Raw genomic sequence first — 11,495 nt, forward strand, 5'->3', positions numbered from 1 at the left:
CTCTGTTGAGAGGGTGCAGACTGGGCTGAGGGACACACACACACACACACACACACACACACACACACACACACCAGTGCACAAATTTCATGCACTGGGCCTCTAGTACAAAATAATACTGAATGTGTAAAAAAAATGAGAAGTATTCAAGTAGAGGCTGAACTGCCACTTCTCAGGAATGTGTCAGAGAGAATCCTTCATTACACAGCAAATGAAATGTGATGTCTGAAATGTGGTAGTTCCCTCCGCACAACAGGGACATGGGATTGCAGACTTCCGTAGAGACTATGAAACTGGATTGTCAGACAGACATATTTGCAAACATATAAACATATCAATTATGACACTCCATTCCATTACGATCTGGATTAATAAATGAGTTTAATATCACTACATCTTTCCTCAAAGGTCACAAGATCAGCTCTCAGTTCCTACACTTTCTTCTCTTTCTCTCAGTCCCACCTAAACTTCTAGGCTTAGAACAATGAACTACTTGTCAGTAAACTTCTCAGGGCACAGACATCTTCATTTCTGTATCCACTTTAGCATTGTTCCTCATACTGTACTTAGCATTGTTCACTGTTCTATATATGTTTGCTGAACTGCTTAACTGAGAGTTGCAGAAATGGCATATGACAATCTGCTTCTCAATGAGGTGATGGAAAGTCCAGTGCTATGTGAGTTTCTGAGTTATGGCTCACCAGTAAGATACCCCATCCATATCAGTATCCCAAGTTCCACCTTGGCTTACCATTACTGATTTCTGGGAGGTCAAATTTAGTGAAGTCCCACCACTGGAGCCGGTAGGTGGTATTGGCAATATTACTGGCCACAGCAGACTGTCCATCACCAATCACTGCCCCTGGTGAGAGAGAAGACAAGAGAGTCCATTATAGTGCTTATCTACATGTTTCCACTGAGAACATAAGTAAATCAAAACTGGGATTAGTATGAGAGAGGGAAGAGGAAGAACCATACTAGGACTAAAGAAGGCTGGCAAGTCCCATTTGTCAAGCCCCTGATTCAAGGAGAAACCAGACATCTTTCTCAAGAACAATTCTACATGGAAATATAATTCCATTCATCAGCCTTCTCCAATTATTTAATATGGTTTTTTAAGTTGATTTTTTAGATAGAGAGGAAAGGAGAGAGGGAGGGAAGAGAGAGAGAGAGAAGTGAACATCAATCGGTTGCCTCCCACAATCACCCAACTGGGGATCAAACCCACAACCTAGGCATGTGCCCTAACCAGGAATTGAACTGGCAACCTTTTGGTACAAAGGAGGACACTCAACCAATTGAGCCATCCATACCAGCCAGGGTAGCTCCCTCCCATTATTAATTAACATTTACTTAGTGCCAACAATGTTGCAAATACTGTATATATCCTGTTTGGTAAGCTCACAATCTAAAGAGACATGAATTTTCATAAACATGTGAAACAAGCCCTAGCTGGTTTGGCTCAGTGGATAGAGTGTCCACCTGTGGACTGAGGGTCCCAGGTTCGATTCTGGACAAGGGCACATACTTTGGTTGTAGGCTCCTCCCTGGCTGGGGCTGTGGTTGGGCGTGTGTTGGAGGCAACCAATCGATGTATTTCTCTCACATCGATATTTTTCTCTCTGTCCCTCTCTCTCTTTCTAAAAATCAATGGAAAAATATCCTTGGGTACGGATTTAAAAAAAAAAATAAAGTGAAACAAAAAGTGAAAGTATGAGAGGACACCATTAACAGAGAAAAGCATTTTGATCCCTGGATGTCTTTGTAATAAGCAGCGCTCTTTAGGAGAAAGCTTCTCCTTAGTATATGACATTCTTCCTAATAAAACATCTTAAAGGAAGGCTTCCTCCAGGGAACAGGCAGCCACTATACAGCTGACTGGATCTAGACTATAAAAAACAAACGAGGTAATATTTGTTAATTTCTTCTGGCCCCTTGGCATGTAACACAGCAGAAATTTATAAGCCTAGTTTTTTCAGCATCAAAATATTTTTATTGAGACAACATTTTATAACCCACACTTCCACCCCACTCATAAGAACTTCTCTGAATCCAGATTCACTTGTAACATCTCACAGTTTAATTTTCCCTGAGATATACGCTTCTGTGTGACATTTTTTCCTTGGTAGCCAATTAAATAAAAAATGGATTTTTAACAGGGTGACACTTTAATTTGCAGTTGTATTTCATTTACATGAACATGTCATTTCCTCCTCCTCCTTCCAAGGTGCATTTCGTACACAACCACCCTTCCGATCAGACAGAGCCAAACCCTCCTGGGAGAACATTCTTGCATGCTAGACAACCTACTGCATGCTAGCAGTATTCTCTGCTGCAAATCAACTCTTACTTTGAGAAACAGAGCTTGTTAGAACTTACTAGTCTCCAGATAGTGAACAATTTTATACCTATTTCTGCATATCACTACAAAGGGTTTTGTCATCTTTTTATCTTTTATTTTTTAACTTTTACAGAACTGCCTTCATTGCTCTGTTACTCCTGGTGTTTTCCAATTTTTTGCTCAAATGGTCAAAAGATTATTCAGAGAGAAAACAAGCCCTAAAATAAGAGAAAAGTACTCTTCCTACTCTTCTCTAGTTGCTGCAGGCCACTGCCTGAGAAGACTTTTCAATGTTAGTTTACTGATAGTGCCTCTGTCCCAGTTTCAACTGCAGAGAAAGTACACATACTGTAACAGCTCATTTTCAAGATGATGATATGTCTAGATTATGTATTCTCAACATGGGCAATACTACCCTCATGGGGGTGAAAACTAGCTCATAGAGGTGGGCGGGGGGAATCTTAGTACAATAGCTGGTTGCCCTCCTATGTACTGCAGTAGATAAACAGATACACAGCACATCTGTGATATTAAAATTTCATGACAGTAGAGATGATTAGGGGGGAAAAATGTCTAAAAGGGCTCCTCAGAAGGGTAATAATGAAATAGAGGTTGACAAATACCGTTTTAGAGAAAACAATACCCCCCAAACAACATATTCTTTAAAAATCTTACAGATTCAAAGACAGAGAGACCCAAATGGTCATGATCTCCCCAAGGTCCAAGGAAGACAGCATTTGGGGGATGCTGCCAATGAGTCCACTGACCTGGTACCCCTATTGAAGGTCCTGTGGCACCACTCAAATTAGTAAATAAATAAATAAATAAATAAATAAAGACCAGGGACTGAACCTGCAACCTGGGCATATTGAGACAATGCTCTAACCAACTTAGTTACCCAGCTAGGACTATGCCCTTCCTTTTAACCTTTACAGAAAATTCTATATAATCACATCTAATCAGAAACTTTTGCTAAACTTCTGGGTCACGAGGAGGTTAAGATTCCAAGGGACCGCCTTAATAGGAACTTTCTTATTTTTATGGGCCTCTTTGATAATGAAAACCATTTTTTAAATTCTAAGATCTACCTCTTCCCAGGACAGAATTATTCAGTTGCACTCTGACCCAGGCTCCATTCCACTGAAGCTTCTGAATTGTTCCCCTGGCTTCTTATCTAGATGGCTGACATCTTCCTTTAACCACTAGCCTCTCTCAAATTACTTTAGTTCCTTATCGTTTCCTCCAACTCCTCATAGGAAATCATATAACCCTAAATGGAAGAAGATAAATTGATTTTCTCAGTATATGATGAACAAAATGCTAGTTGCTAAAAGAAGGTAGAAAATAAGTGGAAGAAACAAACCCCATATTCTAGGGGTTTAAAATATGAGGGAGAAGATGAGAACTACAAACAGGAAAAAAGTTACGGAAAATACCAGATGCTTTACGAGTGCTGTGGATCTGGGAACACGAATGACTAAGGCTCCAATCCACTGCTCTAGAAGCACCCTGTGCGTGCCTCAAGAAACATCTTCTGGAGAACAGCTGTGCAATAAAATAAACATGTGTGAAGAGACTGGGGAAGTGTTCCCTGCCAACAGTGCCAGAGTGCTGAGGAGAAAAGAAGCCTGGCACCAGGAAGAGTCAGTTTTGGTGCCATGTAAACATAGATTAGGGAGCTAAAGATGCCAGCAACAGATTGTCACCAGGTTCTCTTCTGCAAGAACTGCTGGCCAACCACGCCTCTCTCTTGGAAATATCAGGAAGAAAAAGTACCACCCTACTAAGAAAACCCAACCATTTAGTATAAGGTGAAGGTATAGGACGTGCCAGAATGAGTCAATGGGCTGAGCTACAAAGTATTAGATAGGACACAGCCTCAGAAACCAAATCCCGAGAAACTGCTGAGGGATTTCTCAGGCCACAATGTTTTCTCAGTAACAACAGAATGAAACAAGCTAGACTCAAGGTTTCTCAACCTTCACTGTTGATACTGTGGGCCAATAATTGTTTACAGGGTGGGGTGGGTCTTGTGCATTGTAGGATGTTTAAGCAACATCCCTGGCCTTTCCTTACAGATAAAGAAACCAGGTAAGTTTCCTTATCTATAAAAAAAGAGTATAATAAGAATACCTACAACTTATAGGGTTGTTGGGAGAACTTACTGAAACAATAAATGTAATGTGATGGCAAATAAATAATAAATGTCTAACAAATGACCGTCATTAAAATTACCTTGGCCCTAACTGGTTTGGCTCAGTAGATAGAGCGTCGGCCTGCAGACTGAAGGGTCCTAAGTTCGATTCCAGGCAAGGGCACATGCCCAGGTTGCAGGCTTGATCCCCAGGAGGGGATCGGATGCAGGAGGCAGCCGATCAATGATTCTCTCTTATCACTGATGTTTCTATCTCTCTCCTCTCCCTTCCTCTCTGAAATCAATAAAACAATATTTTTAAAAATTTACTTTGATAATTTACTTGAATCTCTGTATGCTTTCCTCAATGGGTATAGCTCTGTAATCAACAGAGCTATAATAATAATTGAGCTCATAGAAGTCCTTTTGTAAGAGACTGGCCCAAATAATGCGCCAGTGCCAAGAGAAAGAAGTATTTATTTATTTATTTATTTATTTTTGAATCCTCACCCTAGGACAGTGATGGCGAACCTTTTGAGCTCGCGTGTCAGCATTTTGAAAAACCCAACGTGACTCTGGTGCCGTGTCACATATAGAAATTTTTTGATATTTGCAACCACAGTAAAACAAAGACTTATACTTTTGATATTTATTTTATATATTTAAATGCCATTTAACAAAGAAAAATCAACCAAAAAAATGAGTTCGCCATCACTGCCCTAGGACTTAGTGAAAGGAAAAGAGATAAATCAATGTGAGAAACATCACATCAATTGGTTGGTTGCCTTCTATACATGTCCTGACAAAGGATTGAACATGCAACCTTTTAGTACACAGGATGACACTCAACCAACTGAGCCACTCTGGCTGGACACGAAGTACTTAATTTTAGAATTAAGGCCAAATGTCTAGCAGCAGCGGCCCAGCCAGGAGCTGCAGCAGGAGAAGGCACTGCTGCAGGAGATATGGAGGCCTCCATCCAGGTGGGGACCAGCTGGGCTGGCGCCTCCCCCCATCCCTCACCCCAGGCCGCTGCCCTGCTGCCCTGTGCCTTGCGCCATCCACAGGAGGGGAAGCGGACAAGAGTAGCCTAGGCCCTACGCTCTTTACAAAGGATGCTGTCAGATCACAAGGGAAGTAAAACAGAAATTAGTAACAAAAAGATAACTGGAAAATCCTAAAAGACTTAAAAATTTAGCAACACACTTTAAATAATACATGGCTCAAAGAAGATAACTCGAGAAATTTTAAAATATTTTGAACTAAATGAAAATGAAGCCCTAATCGGTTTGGCTCAATGGATAGAGCGTCGGCCTGCGGACTCAAGGGTCCCAGGTTCGATTCTGGTCAAGCGCATATACCTTGGTTGCGGGCACATACCCAGTGGGGGGTGTGCAGGAGGCAGCTGATCGATGTTTCTCTCTCATCGATGTTTCTAACTCTCTATCCCTCTCCTTTCCTCTCTGTAAGAAATCAATAAAATATATTAAAAAAAGAAAATGAAAATATAACTTCTTAAAATTTGTGGGTTACAGCAAAAGCAGGGCTAAGAAGGAAATTTACCACAATAATTTAAGCTTCAACCTTAGGAAATAAAAAGAGGAGCAAATTAAATCAAAAGTAAACAGAAGAAAAGAAATAAATAAAAATTAGAGCAGAAATCAATGAAATTAAAAACAAGCAATCAATAGAGAAAAACCAAATCAATAAAACCCAAAGCTGGTTGTTTAAAAAGATCAATAAACCTCTAGACAGGCTAAGAAAAGAAAAAGAGAGAAGCCCTGGCTCGACTCTTCCTCACGTTTCCCAAGGGCTCTGCCTGGGCGCACTCCTGGGGCTGTGATCTTACCTCTTCTATCTCAGACCTTCCTTGTTTCATTGCCCCTGGCTTTAATAAACATACTCTCGAAATCACTCGACTCCTGTTGTGAAATCTTTTCCTGCATGAAATCAAGAGTCCACACATTCTGGACTGAACTGGGGCAGATCTGCCTCTGTCCCAGTCCCTTTCCAGTGACAAAGGGACATGCAGAAAATTTAATATTTTTATTTAAAAGTTTATTTTGATTGATTTTAGAGAGAAAAAAGAAGAGGAAGAGAGAGGGAGAGATCTATTTATTGTTCCATTTATTTATACGCATTCATTGGTTGCTTTTTGTATGTGCCTTGACTGGACATGCAGAAATTTAAATCCATATTGCTAAATGAAAGAAGCAAAAATCTATATACTGTATAATTCTAACTATATGACATATATAGTTTGAAAAAGTCAAAACTATGGACACAGTAAAAAGGTCAGTGGTTGCCAAGGGTTTGGGCAGGGGGATGCATAGGTGGAACACAAGGAGATTTGGGGGAATTATTAAGCTATTTTGTATGATACTATAATGACAAATAAATGTCATCATACATTTGCTAAAACCCATAGAACTTACAACTAAGAGTGAACCCTAATGTAATCTGTGGACTCTGGGTACTAATGACATGTCAATGTTTATGGACTGTAACAAATGTACCATTCTGGTGCAGGATGCTGATGGCGAGAGGCTATGGGTATGTGGGTGGGGAGGAGGTATATAGGCATTCTCTGTACTTTCCATATAACTTTTCTGTAAACCTAAGACTGCTCTAAAAAAAGGTCCATTAATTTGAGAGAGACAGATAAATATAGATAGATAAATAGAGGAAGAGAGACGAGAGAGAGCCCAAGACTGTCATTCATGTTCTAGGAAACAGCAGCTGTCCATAAGAATACTATCAGTCATGGCAGTTCACCTTCTACCATACTCTAGAGAGTTCTTCTCCTGGAATTTCAGAGCAAAAGAGTAAGTAAGGATTATTGTGATGAGAGACAAAAAAAAGGGGCAGAGGACACTTAAATCCAGTGATCCTGGCCAACTATCAAAGAATAGCAAAAACCAAGCTGCCAAGTCTCATTTTCTGAGTCACGTCTTCAACTTGCAGGCCAGAAGCCTTGGGACTGTGTCTAGGGATAAAAATCTTAATAGTCATGACAGTCACATGGTAGGTGAGCTCTACCAAGCCTGAGAGCCTGCATGCATCTCTGCCTCTGCATCTCTTCTGCTGCTTGGAAAAAAGAATTAGGAGCCATTTTTTCAAAACACTTTTTTTTTCTGCCTCTCTCCAAGATCTGTTCCAGGAGCAGGGAAATAAAGAGTATGATTCAACAGTACAGTGAAAATATGGAACAATGGGAATCATTAGCAAATCTATCAGAAAAGCTAATTCAGGAGGGTAAAAAAGGGCAAGTTACAAAGAAGGAAACAATTAAATTATATTTCGGTCCTATAAAATTGTTCAATTTGAGTGCCTCATTCAGAATGGGCATCTCTGACTGTGCTGCTGCTGGAACAAGAATGGGGCTGGGGGCATGAACACTCATCAACATGGAAACACAATTACTATCTTTCTGCTTGGTTGAGATATAAAGTCAAGAATCAGTTTGCTGCCCTAGACGATTTGGCTCAGTGGATAGAGCATCGACCTGTGGACTGAAGGGTCCTGGGTTCGATTCTGGCCAAAGGCACAGCCTGGGTTGCAGGCTCAATCCCCAGTAGTGATTCTCTTTCATCATTGATGTTTCTATCTCTCTCCTCCTCTCCCTTCCACTCTGAAATAAAAAAAGAATCAGCTTGCTAATTGGTCAGCAGAACTGAGACTAGAAACCCCAGGACAGGTGCAACTGAACAACTTACCAACTTTTCAAAATTCTTTTCAGAAAGCTAGTCACAAAAGACTACATAATATATGGTTCCATTTACATGAAATGTCTAGAATAGGCAAAGCTATTGAGACAGAAAGTAGATCAGTATTTGCCTAGGGCTGAAAAGTGAAGGGGAAATGATGGGAGAAGTGAGTATTAATGGGTACGAGTTTTTTTAGCAGGTGATAACAGTGTTCTGAAATATACAGATAGTGCCAATGGTTGCACAACTCTGTGAATATACTAAAAATCACTAAATTGTATACTGTATTTTTAAAAATATATTTTTACTGATTTTAAAGAAAGAGGAAGAGAAAAGAAGAGAGAATCTGTTGGCTGCCTCCTACACGCCCCCTCCTGGGGATCGAGCCTGCATTTCTGGGCATATGCCCTGACTAGGAATCAAACCAGAGACCTTTTGCTATATGGGACAATGCTCAACTAACTGAGCCACACTGCCCAGGCTGAACTGTATACTTTACATAGGTGAACGATATGGTATGTGAATTATATTCAATAAGGCTATTACTAATAGTATAAATTTGGGTCAATTTGTGAAGTAAAAAATGACAATTCCATTTTTGGTATCCCTTGGCATTTCTTCAAAAATTTAGAGTACTGGTGAACATCTTTTTATTTGCTTATTGGCTATTTCTTTTAGCGTGCATTACCTACCCACATCTTTTTTTTTTAAATATATTTTATTGATTTTTTTACAGAGAGGAAGGGAGAGGGATAGACAGTTAGAAACATCGATGAGAGAGAAACATTGATCAGCTGCCTCCTGCACATCTCCTACCCGGGATGTGCCCGCAACCCAGGTACATGCCCTTGACCGGAATCGAACCTGGGACCTTTCAGTCCGCAGGCCGACGCTCTATCCACTGAGCCAAACCGGTTTCGGCTACCTACCCACATCTTACGTGCATTTTTATGTTTGGTTATTTTAAGTCTTTTCTTATAGATTGTTTGAGTTCTTTAAAACAAATTGGTTTCTGTCTATGAAAACCAATTCTTCTTAGAACAACACACAGGATTATTTTGATATAAAAAGCATTCTTCCTCTCTAAGTATACACTGAATGGCATCCTAGAAAGAAGTTATTTCTTTTCAGAAAGCTTCATTCAAAAAGTCTTTATATTTGTTCTAAGAAAGGGGTAGAACTAAACACTTTGTGACACGCACTTTGTCACCTCATCACTATTTTAAAAGTCTTATGGAAGAGCATAGTCCATTACTCTATAGGCTGGGGACCTGGAAAGAATCCCGGAGGGCAGATAACAAGACTTCCTCCAATGATACAATCAAAGGGTTTTTAGTGTATTCACACAGCTGTGCAACCATTATCAAAATCAATTTCATAACATCCACCGCTACTATTTAATTTCAGGATGTTTTCATCACCCCCTTCCCTCCATACCTTACCCATTACCTAAAGGCTCCAAAGCTCCTGCTCCTAAGAACATGGTAGCATTAGGTCACACACAAATCATTAACAGCCATTCTCTACTCTGCCCCCACTCCCTCCCTAGCCTTAGGCAACCACTAATATAGTTTCTGTCTCTACAGGTTTGTCTCTTCTAGACATTTCATATAAATGCAATCACATGGCAGGTGGCCGTTTGTGTTTGGCTTCTTTCACTTAGCAGAGCGTTTGCAAAGTTCATCTATGTCATAGTGTGTATCAGTAATTCATTTCTTTTTATAGCTGAATGATGTCCCACTATATGTTTATAATTAAACCACAGGTTCACCTAAGATAATGTGTTTGGTTTTTTTTATTTATAGACAATACACTGCACGGAACCCAGCAATCATAAAAGTACTTAGCGAAACAGAATTATTTCCTTTTGAAGGAAAAAGTGTTTTCAAAGACCAATTCTGAGTAAATTACTTATAACTGAAACCGAGTCTTCAACTTTTTCCTGGGGCTAAAATAAAAAATTAAAGTATTAGGGGACATCATTTTCTGTAAAAATAGAAAAGTAAAATTCCCAAAAGGTATCATGTGCATGTCTATAATTTGGACATAGGAAATGTTCTAAGTGTGTGGTCTATCAGATTTAGGCTGTTTAATAACTGTTCTAACTGGTCACTTAAACTGGTGTCAATCATTATACAACATTAATTTCAAGTATATTTAACATAAATTAAAGGGTAAATATTTTGTGGATACAGATGTCAGTGACATTCTCTCAGCAAGAATTCAGCCCCCAAACCAACCTACTTTTATTGCCCAATAAACTCCTAAAGGCTCCAAAGCTCCTGCTCCTGTAGCATCAGTCCATACACAAATCATTAACTTTAGAGGCAGACCCAAGAAATAAACTGCTGAGGTCAAAGGCATTGGATAAGGCCAACAAAACAACAAATGACAGTCTTAGAACTCAAGAAGGAAATCAGTAAGGCCTGGAATACAGATAGTGTGCAAGGAAGGAAAAAAAACCCACCACAAAATAGTTCTCATAAAAAATATTCTCAAAACATTTCAAACCAGGATTATATAGCAACAGCAGATTAGCTTTATAACAGGCCAAGAGGACATATAGTCTTCCTATCCAAAGTAAGTAGTACAGAATCTGGTGTTAACTTTTAAAAAATTGTGGTGCCCCTCTAGTGTGACTCAGTAGTTGAGCACTGACCTATGAACCAGGAGGTCACAGTTTGATTCCTGGTCAGGGCACATGCTCAGGTTGCAGGCTTGATCCCCAGAGGGACTGTGCAGGAGGTAGCCAACCAATGATTCCCTCTCATCATTGATATTTCTATCTCTCTGTCTCCCTCTCCCTTATTCTCTTAAATAAAAAATTAATCTACATTATAAAACGCCAGAGGCCGTCACGACCTAAACGACCAGACAAATGACTGGTCACCAGGAAGTGCATGGTGCACCTCTCGGTCCCTTCCCCGCGGCCCACAGGCTCCTATCACAGCAAGGCTGGCGGCCAGTGGGCGAGTGGGGCAGCAAAGGGTGGGCGGGCGCAGTGAGGTCATTAGGCCTCCGGAGGCCACAGCGGCTGCAGATCAGGCCCCGGGAGAGAGAGAGGTGGGGCCTGATCGTCAGTGCCGTGGAGGATGCAGATCAGGCCCAGAGATAGGCCCAGAGACGCTGACTGGCATAGAAACCAACCAATCAGAACCTAATCTGGGTGAACTGCAAAGGCAGAACCTAAGGTGGGGGCTGAGAAGGGGTTTTAAGGGCAACAGCTGTTTGGTGTAAGGTGTAAGAAAGCAGTTCAATTTTTTAATGACCAGTTTGGCAGTCTAGTGCATATGGCTGGCTATCAGTCCAGCTA

General features: G+C 40.5%; 1 protein-coding gene across 1 annotated transcript in view; it reads right to left on the reverse strand.

Moving 5' to 3' along the window:
• The window catches only part of AMBRA1 (autophagy/beclin-1 regulator 1), a 136,084-nt gene that overhangs the window by 45,301 nt on the left and 79,288 nt on the right, over nucleotides 1–11,495 (reverse strand). The window contains 1 exon segment of the mRNA XM_015569478.1: nucleotides 752–862. Within this exon segment, the coding sequence (XP_015424964.1) occupies nucleotides 752–862 (111 nt within the window).

This window comes from Myotis davidii, unplaced genomic scaffold (assembly GCF_000327345.1).
Source record: "Myotis davidii unplaced genomic scaffold, ASM32734v1 scaffold265, whole genome shotgun sequence".
Lineage (NCBI taxonomy): Eukaryota > Metazoa > Chordata > Mammalia > Chiroptera > Vespertilionidae > Myotis > Myotis davidii.